This window comes from Drosophila suzukii (assembly GCF_043229965.1).
Source record: "Drosophila suzukii chromosome 2 unlocalized genomic scaffold, CBGP_Dsuzu_IsoJpt1.0 scf_2c, whole genome shotgun sequence".
NCBI lineage: Eukaryota > Metazoa > Arthropoda > Insecta > Diptera > Drosophilidae > Drosophila > Drosophila suzukii.
This window is the reverse complement of record NW_027255896.1, coordinates 4,352,872-4,367,585: the sequence shown is the minus strand read 5'-3', so window position 1 is coordinate 4,367,585 and position 14,714 is coordinate 4,352,872. Positions and strand designations below refer to the sequence as shown.

The 14,714-nt window shown below is 45.4% G+C and overlaps 3 protein-coding genes across 6 annotated transcripts; 1 reads left to right on the top strand and 2 right to left on the bottom strand.

The window, feature by feature from the left end:
* Positions 1-3,978: 3,978 nt before the first annotated feature.
* On the bottom strand, positions 3,979-4,662 carry LOC139352157 (uncharacterized). Of its 2 annotated transcripts, none has more exons than XM_070998203.1 (2): positions 4,295-4,600; positions 3,979-4,118 (listed from the first exon to the last, which is right to left on the bottom strand). In XM_070998203.1, exons 1-2 carry the CDS (start codon positions 4,598-4,600, stop codon positions 4,104-4,106), a joined length of 321 nt encoding a protein of 106 aa, XP_070854304.1. In that variant the 3' UTR covers positions 3,979-4,103. The 2 variants fall into 2 exon arrangements, with proteins under 2 accessions (XP_070854304.1, XP_065724434.2); XM_065868362.2 differs by lacking the exon at positions 3,979-4,118 and having other exon boundaries at positions 4,328-4,463; positions 4,523-4,662.
* Positions 4,045-12,660, top strand: LOC108006352 (uncharacterized). 3 transcript variants are annotated; one of them, XR_011605046.1, is made up of 3 exons: positions 4,045-4,162; positions 4,219-7,679; positions 11,908-12,660. XR_011605046.1 is itself a non-coding variant. In XM_070998200.1 (2 exons), exon 2 carries the CDS (start codon positions 11,993-11,995, stop codon positions 12,458-12,460), a length of 468 nt encoding a protein of 155 aa, XP_070854301.1. In that variant the 5' UTR covers positions 7,539-7,679; positions 11,908-11,992; the 3' UTR covers positions 12,461-12,660. The 3 variants fall into 3 exon arrangements, 2 of the variants coding, with proteins under 2 accessions (XP_070854301.1, XP_070854302.1); XM_070998200.1 differs by lacking the exon at positions 4,045-4,162 and having other exon boundaries at positions 7,539-7,679; XM_070998201.1 differs by lacking the exon at positions 4,045-4,162 and having other exon boundaries at positions 7,542-7,679; positions 11,905-12,660.
* Positions 4,689-5,232, bottom strand: LOC139353987 (uncharacterized). Its single transcript, XM_070998202.1, has 3 exons — positions 5,089-5,232; positions 4,808-5,034; positions 4,689-4,746 (listed from the first exon to the last, which is right to left on the bottom strand). The coding sequence occupies exons 1-3, from the start codon at positions 5,230-5,232 to the stop codon at positions 4,701-4,703; spliced, it is 417 nt and encodes a 138-aa protein (XP_070854303.1). The 3' UTR covers positions 4,689-4,700.
* Positions 12,661-14,714: the final 2,054 nt, after the last annotated feature.

Below are 14,714 nucleotides of genomic sequence, written 5' to 3'. Positions count from 1 at the left end.
TCTGACGCCTCGCAAAAAGCATACGGATCTGCGATCACGGCCAAGACTCGTGTGGCGCCAGTCAAAACGGTGTCACTTCCTAGGCTGAAGCTGTGTGGAGCTCTACTGTTGTCCGAGATGGCCGAAGCTATTCTCCGAGGCTGTCCTCAAGATTCCATTGTTGGACCGATTGCACAATTGTGCTGGCATGGTTAGCCAAACCAGCGTGTCATTGGACAACGTTCGTTGCCAACAGCCAATTGATCGCACGTTCAATCCGAACACAATCCATCTGATTTGGATAGTCAAGGAGTTCCCCTTCAGGAGCTGGTGGATATCCCGCTTTGGTGGCCACGCAATCAATGGCCTAGCCAAAGAACCGAATTGCCGTTGACCGAGGTCGAAAAACCTGCCGTCAAAGCCCATGTGGCGTCTATGCCGACAGAAGATTTCCTGGATCGTTTTTCCAAGTTAGCGCAGGTATTTTTCTGAAGAATACCGTTGCTTGAGTCAGAAGCGTCCAGTGCCCGCGGCAAGTTCGGTTCTGTCCCTGAACCCCTTTCTAGACCAGAAAGCGGATGGAGAAGAAGAGAGTTTGGAGACCAATGTGGGAGAATAATAGAAATTGGAGACCAAGGAGCGGAGAATGAGAGAGTGGAGACTTGGCGGGCAGAGCAAGATTGCCGTGTGCAAAAGGTGATAACGGAACTCTACCGTGAACTTTGGCGTGCCACAAGCATAACGGAATCCAACGGGACGGCAGCAGTGGGCAGATCATCGGTTGGAAGGTGTGCGTAAAGGACAAGTGGGTCAAAGGGGAATCACGGACTTTGGACCCGGAGTGGAGAGATTCATGCGGGCCGTGCGCAAAAGGGAAATAAATGTTCCCGGAGGCCCTATATAAGGCCGCAGAGCGCTGGCAGCTGGATCAGTCGATCACAAGGAGTCCTAAGGTGAACAGTCAGTTAACCGAGTAATCTACGAGGGAGCCACCTTAAGGCGAGTCGTCGGAAGCAGCGCCGTGGGAAGCATACAAGGAGCAAGATCGCCACGTCGAGACGTTCGGGATCGGGACATCAGGAATCGCCGAATTGAGACACAAGTGGCTGAGGTCCGGAAGGCTAAGACAAGGCGTTCGGTGTCCAACTTTGTCACAACCACACCCTGGTCTGTCAGAGTCAAGCGAAAGAGGCCTGCGACGGGAACCGTGAGCTCGGAGAGGAAAGTTGTCAAAGACCCAGGGACCTTGCCCGATCAAGCAGGACCTGGCGTGAAGGACGAGCGGTGGATCGATTTGTGGTTTCAAGAGGCGTTGGCCTGCAGAGCCTTGCGATTACCAGCGAAGTTCCCGAACATCAACTGCCCAAAACCCCGAGTGCCAGAAACGCCAAGCTACTGGTCAGGAAGGGCGAGGAATCGACGCGTTGAGGCATTCAAGAGGTGTTGTCCTGGAGAAGCCCAGCGGAAAGACAGGAAACAGCGCAGAGAACATCGGCAACGACGCCAGCAGACATCACCGGCAGCCACGTCCCCATCGCCGCGCGGAGTTCATTGGAGAGCGCAGGAGCGTCGCGGACGTCAAGCATTAGGGTGAAGCCGGGTGGAAAGTTTTTCTGCGCTAGGCGTAAAGCAAAGTAAACTGCTAGGCAGCTTCCTGGCGTTATCTTTGACTGTCAGCACGATCTGAGCAAGAACATAGCGGGCCCGTCCGAGACAGAGCAAGGAACAGGTATTGCCTCGAAAGCGTTGGCCTGGAGAGCAAAGCTTGTTCACCCTAGTCTGAGAACGGTGACGCTTCCCTAAGCCGGAGAGGCCAAACTCTCTGCGAGTCCAAAGCGCGACAAGCGACCCCGCGGCAGCGCGTGGGCAGGCGAGCAGAGGCAGCCAGTAAGAGCATCCCGAGACATGGGAGCCAGCGGTCGTCAAGTCAACGCGTCGACAAACCAGGACGAGGAACATCAGCAGCCTGTGGAACCAGAGCGAGGAGATACTGGGGCCACCCCAGCCACACACCCGCTGTATTAATAACACGAGAATAAAACCCACCGTTACAATTTGAATCCTGTGTTTTCTCACTGATCTACGAGGCAGTCACGTCATATAAATTTGGTGGGACGAACACGCAATCTTCTTCGTAGCGAGCAGACCAACAAAATCAGTTCGTTACATCTGGCAGTGAGAGCAGCACAATAAAAATGGGAATGAAGTGGATATGCCGCCTTAAGAAGGTAGTCTTCGCCCATAGTCTTAATGTCGCCCTGGAGGGCAGACTAGACGACATGAGGAAAGCACTGTCGGAATACTACTCAGAAACGGAGAACGACCCACAACTCGTCGACATATGGGCCGAGCTGGAAACAAAACACCACGACAGAGCCGGCCAAAGAATCACGTTAACGAACGCTGAAGGGGACAACCTAGTGGCAAGCCTGAGCAATAAGAGGCCCACAGGAGAGAGTCAAGCCAAGATAGAAAAACAGCAGCGCTGACCCCGAGACCAAGCCAGTCGGACTACGCAAAGGTCGCTAAATAGGTCCGCGAATGGCCATTCAGTTTCGACGGGGTGGAAAAACCATTTGAATTCCTGGAGCAGGTAGAATGGTCCGCTAACACGTACGGCTTGGACTAAGATATGATCCCCCGACCGATGCCGGAATTGCTTAAGGGAAGGGCTTTGAAGGGGTTCATCGCCAACAACAAGCAATGGAGAACGTGGGCGGAGTTCATAGAAAGCTTCCACACCTATTTTCTGCCGAGAGATTTCTTCACCAGGCTGGCAGACCAGACCCGGCAACGGAAGCAGGGCTTGAGCGAGTCGTTCAAGGACTACATGATCGACATGCAGACGATGCAGAGCCCACTTATCTATTCTGTAGAGAAAAACCTCTTAGATTCGTTTTAATATTCTTTTATTTAAATTTGGAGCAGCAAAGGTGACGCTACCAACGTCCAGTTGTTTCTGATCATACATTTTTCCTTAGGTTCTAAGTAATTTTCCTTAGTGTATTTTATAAAAAAGGCGGCCGTCGATAAGGCTGATGGCCAATAAATAAATATCAAGAAATAAAAACATCAAAAGTAAATGCGTCGAATTTTTATTTAAGGGAAATTTCGAGTTTTTTTAATATTATATTTTGTAGGGTATGACAAATTCGTGTATTTTGTACAAATTCTGAGTTCCTTAAACGGGGTCAGCTACACAATGCTGTTTCCCACCGATTTTCATTAAAATTTTTTTTTTATTAAATACACTAGTAAAATAAAAAAAAAAGTTCGATAAAAACGGACTTGTGTTAAAAAATATTTTTAATGAATTAAAGACATGCCTGATCAATTTGATATATTATTTATTGAAATAGTAGTTTACTATTTTACTAGAAATTCACATTTTAAGAGTTTCAGTAAAATATATTAATTATTTCTTCTCCAGCCCTCGTGCATTTGAAGGAGCTGCCCTTGCGCTCTGGCAACGTCTTGGCGCCATAATACATAAAAACGAAATTATGTTTAATAATATTTTCAACGAAATAAAGACATACCTTCGATTATACTCGCACACCTGATCAATTTGATGTATTATTTATTAAAATCGGGTCAGTAGTTTATTAGAAATTCCCATTTTAAGAGTTTTAGTAAAATATATTAATTATTTCTTCTATAGGCCTCGTGCATTCGTTTTTATCGAAGTATCGATATAGGGTATCGATATAAGGTTAATGTGTTCCTAGCTAAAATTTTGGTAAAAATGAGATGCCCACAACGCACTATGCGTTTTTCTCAAAAAACTGACGGCTTTTCGTTTGCCGAACCACATTTGTTAATTAGTAAAATGAATTTCCTTTCCAACGAGGTACCGTGCATGTTGGTACAACGTCTGTGAAAGTGTTGCAATTGGAGTCGAGTGGGAGCGACGTTATCGATAGTTTAGGTCGATAGGGCGATAGCTGCAGCAGCGGGGTGAGTCTGGCGGGCGATCTGGCCATTTGAAGATTAATCCCGGTTCGCTCTGGGATTACTTCAAATGGCCCATGTATCCAATGACCCAATGCTGAGAGAGGCCATGTAATATGGCGGGGGCGATGATCAGCAGATATCGTGACAGTCGCGGCCATACTGTCCTACAATCAAGGCAGATTCAGCTAGGAGTGAGAAAATAAGTTGTCTTTGTGCTTAAAATTGACAAGTGAGTGAGGTTAATGTTAGATAGTAGTCAGTGTTTAATATTTATAATTTATAAAGGCAGCCGGGGTCCCAATACAAAGGGCCCCGGAATATTTATTGGAGATCTGCTGACATCTGCGCGACTTCGACATACCTGCCAGCCCGACTTGGCGGCCCAGCAAACGGTGTCCGTTGGACCCGTATCAGCGACCAGCAAGAAGGGCCTTTCCCAGTCGACGACGACGTCCACATTTCCCGGTGAGTCCGTTCCGGAGTACCGCGTCATCCTCCTCTCGGGAACTTCCAGCGGTCGCATTGCGGCGCTGAGAAGAATCGCCATTTGTCTGGCAGCCGAATCTCGGACTGTCATTGCATAACTCACTGGAGAGCGCCTTTTTCCTGTGTGGAGATCCGGATCACTGCTGGCCTCCGGCGAGAAGCCTTCCGCCCGGGCTATCATTGCCTCCAGGCCCGGCCCGACAGTGGCTGAAAATTAAGAGAAATTAAATACACGTGTACCTCGATTATATATAGTGATATCTACTTACCTGTTTGTGAGTTTATCCGGAGTTAGACCCGAGAGCCTTATTTGTCCTCGTTGTTTGCCTAAAATTAAAAAGGTCGCGAGCATTAGTTAAATGGTATAGTTTACAGTGCAGTTACGTACCTTTTTGGCCTGTCCCTTCTTTTCCCTTGGAGCTCCTCAGGATTAGGTGACCATACACACGCGCATCGCGCATGTTCCCTTGAGGCCCGCGTTTCCATGCGAGCTCTACCAATACATGGCTGGTAGAGCATAATTCCCGCGGCGCCTGTACCCTTTCCCAGCAAAACAAATCCTCTGCTTTGACCGCGTAAATATCCGAGACGGCGGCCAGGTTTCGGTCTTAGAGGCTGAGGAAGGATAAATCTATTAAGAGGAGAATGTATATGAACGATTGTACTTACCATATTTATTAAACCTTTGTAATACCCACTATGTGTGTATAAGCTTTCCCAGTGGGGGAGATGGAACCGTAGCCGTAGTCGCGAGGAAGGGGCTCCTGCCGACTGCGAATGGGTGGTGCCCTGCAGCATCTTGAGGGCATCCATGGTTGGGTGGGAGCGCTTGGCTAGGACATCGATAGCCACCAAATGTAATCCATTTTCCCGACAATAATTGTAATTTTTGCTTTGTTTACGTTTTTGCCCTTAGTGATGACCGATAGATTAGTAAAGTGAGACCGCGAAGTTATCGATACTTATGTTGCGAGCTGTGGCATTAGGGGTACTCTGCCCTGAAGACGACTGAGCTAGCGGCACTGCCACCAAAAAAAAAAAAACAGTTCGTAACAAAAGTAAAATTAATTGAAAATAGAGATAGCGTCGAAACATTATTTTTTTCCCATATGGTTAGTGTCTTGGGAGCTTAGAACAGGGTGAACAATTTTGTTACAAATGAGATGCAAACCACGCATTATGCTTTTTTCTCAAAAACTGACGGCTTTTCGTTTGCCGAACCACATTTGTTAATTAGTAAAATGAATTTCCTTTCCAACGTGGTACCGTGCATGTTGGTACAACGTCTGTGAAAGTCAAATTAATTGAAAATAGAGATAGCGTCGAAACATTATTTTTTTCCCATATGGTTAGTGTCTTGGGAGCTTAGAACAGGGTGAACAATTTTGTTACAAATGAGATGCAAACCACGCATTATGCTTTTTTCTCAAAAACTGACGGCTTTTCGTTCGCCGAACCACATTTTTTAATTAGTAAAATGAATTTCCTTTCCAACGAGGTACCGTGCATGTTGGTACAACGTCTGTGAAAATCAAATTAATTAAAAATAGAGATAGCGTCGAAACATTATTTTTTTCCCATATGGTTAGTGTCTTGGGAGGTTAGAACAGGGTGAACAATAGATGCAAGCCACGCATTATGCTTTTTTCTCAAAAACTGACGGCTTTTCGTTCGCCGAACCACATTTGTTAATTAGTAAAATGAATTTCCTTTCCAACGAAATACCGTGCATGTTGGTACAACGTCTGTGAAAGTCAAATTAATTAAAAATAGAGATAGCGTCGAAACATTATTTTTTTCCCATATGGTTAGTGTCTTGGGAGCTTACAACAGGGTGGAACAATTTGGTTACAAATGAGATGCCCACAACGCACTATGCTTTTTTCTCAAAAACTGACGGCTTTTCGTTCGCCGAACCGTATTTGTTAATTAGTAAAATGAATTTCCTTTCCAACGAGGTACCGTGCATGTTGGTACAACGTCTGTGAAAGTCAAAATTATTACAAATAGAGATAGCGTCGAAACAAAATTTTTTGCCATATGGTTAGCGTCCTGAATACATTTTTTACATAGTGGTTCATGTCTTGAAACTTACTGGTTCAAATTTTAGTCTGGCGCCACTTCTTTTAATTATTATCTTCCCCCACTGTAAAGCGATTTTCTCAAAAACTGACGGCTTTATCGTTATGATTTTTGCACTGAATTTGCTTTAGGCGATCCCCAATCTGCCAATATACCGTGCATGTTGGTACAACGTCTGAGAGTGGAGCCCTGTGCAATTTACTATTTGCCCCCCTTTTTTGTATGGGGAAAATCCAAGGTGCCTTCACTGTTAAGCTTTTTTCTCAAAAACTGACGACTTTAGCTCAATGATACTTTCTGACAAGAAACTTGAATTAACGCCCAATAACCAGGTTTACCGTGCATATTGGTACAACCTCTGTGAGGGGAGCAATAAACGAAATTGTGGGGACCCGATTTTTTAAATAGATTTTTAATAAATTTCGGGAAGTCGGATATGTTTGCAAGCTATCTAGATCGATAGATATTTTTATTCTAAACAATTTTGCATTTAATGTTTTTCGATTCGGCCCCAAAAAGCCGAGAAAAACAATAAATAAAAATTGGCCCCATGTTCCAGATTCCACCGTTCCGCCAGCGCCGCTAAGTCATCGACGCTAATTTGACGGACATATAAAACCAGTGGATTCGCGAAGTTGCATATTTACTCCTGCTTCCTGAGCAAACTTTGGCGCCCCCGGGTGGACTCACTGGTTCTTGGCCGTCTTCTAAACTTCGGATTTGCGTATTGTTATAAGTTGGCAAATCACCAAGAGTTATATAACAAGTGCACGCGGCCAATTCGCGTTACGCAACAAGTGCATCGGCATCGCACATTGGGTGCATGGTCCAAGTTGGAGACGCATTTACGCGCCCGTGCAACTTTAATTTCATCTTTCGTTGTTGGAGCGCCCGCACAGCCGGAGCGCAGTACCCACGTACATCTCGGCGTAGAGGGAGCGCACATCGGCTGCGTCCATCTCCTCGCCACATTCTCGTCGGCACCCATAGAGAGGTGCAATAGAACGTCGTCTTTCGTCGCTGGAGCACCCGGAGAAGGGTGAGCCCCATACATCATCGTAGAGGGAGCGCACATCGGCTGCGTCCCTAACCTCCATTTCGTCACAGGAGAGCATCAGCGGGCTTCAACCTAACCTCGTCGGAAACACCGAGAAGTACAGCGATCCGTATTGTATATGGTAAAGTGGCCTACGTAAATATATGCAAACTTTATTTCCATCACTTGCACAAACACATATCATAATTCACTTGGCTTTCAGTCACATACACACACAAAGGCCCACCCAACATATACACACACACACATTCGGTCTTGCTTAATCTGCCTGGCCCCAATCTTCGCGCGCTCTTTGGTTGTGTCGGTCTTTTCGCCTTCCTTGCTCCAATCGCGCATAGCCTGGCTGAGGATTTAGTACGGTGGGACAGTGCAGACATTCGATCGCTACCAGCAGCATTGCATTGGCATTTGCTTGTTAGAAATAATCTAAAAACGGGAAGTTGCTAGTCACAATGGGTGGAAGTCGGAAACGTTTTGGCAGAACTCCCTCAGCGGAGGACGACACAAACGAATTGCTGGAACAGCTTGAGCGGAATAAGAATCATATAATTAGAATTGAGGCCACAGTTCGTGGTCAAGTAACTCCCCCTAATGCGTGCGAAATGGAATGTCGTTTAGGTATTTTAAATGGATACATCGAAAAGGCGTTCGAGTTGCAACAACAATTAGAGGCAATTAATAACGAATTAGCATGTAGAGAGGAGTTAGAAGAATTATGTGTATCCGCAAAGGCATTATTAATGTCAAATTGTAACCGGCCCGAAGGAGAAAGAAATCATTCTACCTTCGCAAATAACAGTAGTTTAAACTCTTCAGCAAGTCACAGCAGAATACTACCACAAATGAAACTCCCAAAATTCGACGGCAACTATGCCGAGTTCAAAAATTTTATAGGTTTATTTAACAGCTTAGTTCACGATGACGAATCGCTATCAAATGTTGAAAAGTTTAATCACCTGTTATCCTGTTTAGAGAAGGAAGCCTTAGGAACAGTAAAGGCTTACCAGATCACAGAAGCAAATTACGCAAAGGCCCATGCGGCCTTGGTCAGGGTTTATGATAATCCGTGCCTAATATACTTTAAAAGTATTTCTGGATTGTTTGAAATCCCAACAATGCAAGCGCCATCCGCCTCGGCGTTGCGATCCCTTATCGACACTGTAACTGCTATATATGAATCTCTTCTCTCGCTCGGCAACGAGAAAACTCTCGCCAACGCAATGATAATTCACATCGTCATGTCTAGAGTAGATCCCAAAACGCGGTCGCGATGGGAAGAGCAACTTAGTTACGATTCTATTCCGTTATGGAAAGATTGCTCAGAGGCGCTTAATAAACGATACCAACACTTAGCGGCTGAGGAATCCACGACAGGCAGAAAAGCTCCCAAACAGGGACAGCTAGGGAACAAGCCCAGATATAGCAAAGCGGCATTAGCAGTTTCCCGACCTGTCGAAGAACTTAAGTCTAAATGTTGCTTCTGCAAGTCAGACAGCCATTTCATCCAGAGTTGTACATCGTACGCTAATATCTCGGTAGAAGCTCGGTTCAAGTTCGCAAAGAATTCACCACTTTGCATCAATTGTCTACGCAGAGGACATAGTGTCGCAACATGCCAGTCATCTCGTTGTCGAATTTGTACGAAGGCTCATCACACACTTCTGCATCGGTATACCTCAACCTCCCAAGTACCGTCGAGCAATCAATTGTCATCGCCTATTGACAATCAGGTAGCCCAACAGTCACTAAGTGCCTCGGTTAGTCAGCCTATGCCGCAAAAGGTAGATCACGTCTTACTTGCAACGGCCCTTGTCGAGGTTCAAAGTCAGTCAGGAGCCAACCTGTGACCCTGAGTCTAGCAAAATCCTAGCTCTATACCCCTGATCAAGTGTTGAGTGAAAAATCGTTTGCTAGCACCGTTTCGCGTGACTACAGGAAAATTTGTAGTTAGCCTGCCTTTCAAATCGAGTCCTTCGTGTCTCGGTTCCTCGTATGAAACTGCACGACGACGGTTTCTGTCCTTAGAACGGCGTATGAAAGGGAACCCAACAAATCATTCGTTGTATATCCAGTTTATGAAGGAATACTTAGCTCTCGGTCACATGGAGGCTACAGATAAGAGGATACCCAACGAGCCTCATTATTTTATACCGCATCAGTGCGTTCTCCGACCTGAAAGCTCTTCAACTAAATTAAGAGTCGTATTCGACGCGTCATGCAAAACCACTTCCCAAATTTCATTGAATGAAATTCTCTTGGTAGGGCCAACAATTCAGCCTTGCCTGTATGCCACGCTGCTTAAATTCCGGTTCCATAAATTTGCTATGTCGGCAGACATTACTAAAATGTACAGACAAGTGGTATTAGATGAGACCCATAGAAAGTTCCAGTTAATTGTATGGCGTGAGACCCCTCAAGACCCTCTACAAATTTATCGGCTTAACACCGTTACGTATGGTACGGCAAGTGCTCCTTTCCTTGCAATACGGTGTTTGAAGCAGCTTAGCGAGATCTACTCCGAATCTCTTCCCTTAGCTTCACAGGCTCTAGCAAATGATTTTTACGTCGATGACTTGTTAACAGGGGCCGATTCCATCCGTGAGTTGAGAAAATTGCGAGGGGAAATCACAGAGATTTTAGATTCCGCAGGGTTCGTCTTGGCTAAGTGGGCGTCGAATTGTACCCCCAACGAACGACAGGTCGCCGAGCCAGAAGTCCTTATTGGAGAAGACGCCGATACGAAAACTTTGGGTCTCAAAACAGGATACGTTCAAATTCAACGCCCAGAATCTACAGCTTGAAGACCCACCCACAAAGCGATCCATGCTTTCATTTGCAGCACGGCTGTTCGATCCGTTAGGACTCATTTGCCCTATCGTTACCCTTGCAAAGATATTTATTCAAAAACTCTGGTCGCTACAAATTGGATGGGACGACGAAATACCCGCCGACGTACTGCATCGTTGGAAGACGGTGTCATCTTGCTTTACAGATTTAGAAACGTTAAACATCCCTCGGCATGTCGGAACTCAGTTTGGCGGCACTTATCAAATCCACGGATTTGCGGACGCGTCAACAGATGCTTACGGTTGTTGTCTGTACGTAAGGTCAGTGACCTCAGAGGGAATAAAAGTTAGGTTGCTAACAGCCAAATCTAGGGTAGCACCGATCAATAGACTTAGTATTCCACGACTAGAACTCTGTGCGGCTCACCTCTTAGCGAAGTTATGGAGTGATGTGCAAACGCTTAATCTTTACCGCGTCGAGCAGGTTACTATGTGGTCGGATTCTGAAGTTGTTCTCTTCTGGTTGCGCACTCATCTGTCAAAACTTAAAACATTCGTCGCAAATAGGGTTTCGGCTCTTCACGAACTGGCTCCAACTGCAGTCTGGCGACACGTCCCGACTAACTTCAATCCAGCGGACCTACCCTCTCGAGGGACTACGGTCAAAGATCTCGATACGACGCTATGGTTTGAAGGCCCTTCGTTTTTGTCCATGGACTCGACTCATTGGCCAGTTAATCAGCACTTGGCTGACACGCCCCTCGAAAGCCAACTCGAAATGAAACCGCCAGTAATCGCCCATACGGTTGCTGTCGTCTCAAATCATCCGCTACTACAATTAGTTGAAAATTCTTCTTCCTATGTGAAGGTTGTGAGAATTACAACATTTATCTTTCGTTTTGTTTACGGCAGGGCCTGGAAATTGTGGAACGACCACGTCCTATCAGCCACCGAGCTTAGTTTTTCGTTCTCTTATATCGCGCAGGCTGTTCAGCGTGAATCGTTTGCAGACGAATTCAATAAATTAAAGAAAAATTTGCCATACCCAGTTCTTACCAAAAACTTAGCCCATTTATCAGCAACGAAACTTTCGGAACCCGTACTTTAACATTGGTGCGGGTGGGCGGTCGACTAGCGCACGCGGATCTAGAACCCAGTGCCAAATTCCCAATATTAATGCCTAAAGGGAATCGTTTTGTCAAATTGTACATCGAGCACCTGCACTATGCTAATTGCCATGCAGGACCACGAGCCCTAGTCGGCCTGCTTCGGCAGACAATTTGGTTGATCAATGCACGACGCGAGTGCAGTGCTGTTGTGCGGCGATGCACGCACTGTTTCCGGTATAAGCCACGGTTAATGTCGCAAATAATGGGAAATCTGCCTCTTGACCGTGTCAGAATCAGTCGACCCTTTAGAATAAGCGGAGTCGATCTCTTCGGTCCAATCCGAGTGTCGCTAGGAGTGCGGGGCAAGGCAGCGTTAAAAATGTATGTCGAAAGCGGTTCACCTAGAACTATTGAAGGATCTCACTTCTAACTCATTTATCCTCTGTCTCAGCAGATTTGTTGGGCGGCGCGGCCCGCTCGATCGACTCTACTGCGACAATGCAACCAATTTTGTTGGTTCCTCACGGCTGCTTCAGGAGATGGCCTCCGATGTCCGCAGCACACTGGGAACGTACGGCGTCCATCACCAGGTTGAGTTCGTCTTCATTCCGCCCCGGTCGCCTCATTTCGGGGGCCTATGGGAGGCCGCTGTCAAGTCCGCCAAACACCTCTTTTTGAGGGCCGTCGGAAACGCCTTGCTGAAGGAGGACGAAGTCCAGACGATGTTGGTTGAAGTGGAAGCAGTGCTTAACTCGCGTCCGCTAATAGCTGACAGCAGCAACCCTAACGACGGAGAGGCTATTACTCCAGCCCACTTTCTGGTAGGCACCACGCTCGCTGCTCTACCCCCAGGATCGGCACCTCCTCATCCGGACGACGACCTAACTCATCTACAACGCTGGCAGCTTATATCAGCCATCAAGCGACGGTTTGGTCATCTCACTGTTTGTTTTGTTTTCTATGGTCGTTGCGATGCCGACTATCGAAAGCTGCGAGCAGGGGCGTAGCACAGCTGATAATCGCTAATAAATTACCCCCTACAAGTCGGCAAGCAACGATCATACAACAAAATACTAGATTAAAAAACTACTAGATTACCATAAAATACTAACTCTAGATACCAATGTAATAGGGAAGATCTGAAACGAGCGAGTTGGTAACATTGTTGAATAGAAAAAGCTCTTGAAATAAACGCACAATTTACATAGATGACGGCTAAGCAATGTTTTAAATAAAACCAGTGGATTCGCGAAGTTGCATATTTACTCCTACTTCCTGAGCAAACAATTTGTATTTATTTATTTTTATTTTATTCCATTTTCTTAAATTTTAAAAGTTGATTACAGATATATTTTTTCTATTAATATTGTTTGTGCTGTATATTTATACCCGTTACTCGTAGAGTATAAGGGTATACTAGATTCGTCGGAAAGTATGTAACAGGCAGAAGGTAGCGTTTCCGACCCCATAAAGTATATATATTCTTGATCAGGATCACTAGCCGAGTCGATCTAGCCATGTCCGTCTGTCCGTCTGTCCGTCCGGATGAACGCTGAGATCTCGGAAGCTATGGGAGCTAGGCTATTGAGATTTGGTGTGCAGAATCCTGAGCCTCTTACGCAGCGCAAGTTTGTTTCAGTAGAGTGCCACGCCCACCCTAACGCCCATAAACCGCCCACAAACTTCAAAAAATCGTAAGTATGACCGTGGATATCTCGGAAACTATCAAAGATACAGAATTTGGATTTCAGATTTAGATTCCGTAGCCTTATACGCAGCGCAAGTTTGTTACGCGAATATGCCACGCCAACTCTAACGCCCACAAACCGCGAAATTTTTATGCTAGATAAAGAATTTTAACTGAAATGTATTGGTCTCGTCAATACCTATCGATTGGTCGAAAAAAAAATTTGCCACGCCCACTCTAACGCCCATAACGCTTAAATCTGTATACCGCCGGTAGGTGGCGCATTTTAATCTCGCTTTGCTACTTGCATATCTCTATTTAGCTGAGTAACGGGTATCTGATAGTCGAGGTACTCGACTATAGCGTTCTTCCTTGTTTTTTACTAAATTTTGTCCAGACCATTTGCCTGGCTCATAAATTTATTTTTTAACTTGTACAGTTTATAAAAACAATTTGCGCACATTATAACAACAATTATTGTTAACAGTGTTTGTATCAATTCTAAATTATTATTGTTTGATTCTACTTTATTAATAACATTAGCAGTGGAGTCTACTGACTTAACGTCTACTATTGCCATTTTTGGCGTATATATATTTGAATTATAAATATAACTATCTGTTTCTTCAGAAAACTTACTTATTGCATTACTTTGCATCCACTTTTACAGGTTTTCTTTCTGTTGTTTTGTATAGCTTTACGGTCTACACTTTTAATCGGGCAGAAAAGATTCTGCCCAATTTTACAATTCTTATCCAATATATGAATATTGGAATTATTTTAATTGCTGCATCGGATGTCTTCCGCGTCAGCTGGTCGTCGCCGGTTTGGCTACGCTGACGCTCCTTCGAAGGCGAAAGGGAGTCCCTCGCGCTGTTGGCTTCACTGCTACTGATGTCCGTGGCCTATTGGTTCAGGCAGGGCCGATGCCGGTCTTCGCACTGGTCTTTTTCATGCCTGTGTATTTGCATGCTGCAGCTTCTAGTGGTCCAGGGCAGTCGTTTGAGCAGACGTCAGGTTTCTTCGGCAAAGGCTTTGGAGATGGTGGTTTGTTAGTTACTGTTTCATTTATAACTTTAATATTAGCTGAGTGAGTTGCGGTACTTGGCTTTCGTAGCTGGAGGCATTCTTTTAGAAAATCAAGTTCAGCAGTTAATTTTTCTGCTGTTGCCCATGTGGGCGGCGTATTTGTATATAATAGCCACTTAATGTGATCTCTTTTAGCGAACTTGTTTTTCTGGCCTCCGCGTTTCCCATTAATCGCACTCTACTCACTTAGACGTTTTATTTTTCCCTCCTATTTGCCAATTTCCCGCGTTGGCGTAAGGGGCGGATTGCCTCTCACACTTTCTGAATATTGGGAGAAAGACGTCCTCTATACTTATTTGAATATTTGCTGCTTTGTTCCAGCGTTGGTACAATTGGCGGACTGCCCCTCGTACATGTAGGCTGCTGGCCGCAAAGACTTATGAAATTTTTCCTAATTTTTGGTAGTTGCAAATGATAATTCTTGAATGGATTTTTGTTGTTACTGTTTTTGGGTTACATGTGAACACTTGTCACGGTCGCCATGT

Coding starts and splice junctions, on each gene's coding strand:
- LOC139352157 (XM_070998203.1), bottom strand. CDS start 4,600: ATGATAGCCCGGGCGGAAGGCTTCTCGCCGGAGGCCAGCAGTGATCCG.
- LOC139353987 (XM_070998202.1), bottom strand. CDS start 5,232: ATGGATGCCCTCAAGATGCTGCAGGGCACCACCCATTCGCAGTCGGCA. Junction 5,035..5,088: donor ACAAAGGTTTAATAAATATG/GTAAGTACAATC, acceptor ATCCTTCCTCAG/CCTCTAAGACCGAAACCTGG. Junction 4,747..4,807: donor AGAAGGGACAGGCCAAAAAG/GTACGTAACTGC, acceptor TTTTAATTTTAG/GCAAACAACGAGGACAAATA.
- LOC108006352 (XM_070998200.1), top strand. CDS start 11,993: ATGGCCTCCGATGTCCGCAGCACACTGGGAACGTACGGCGTCCATCAC.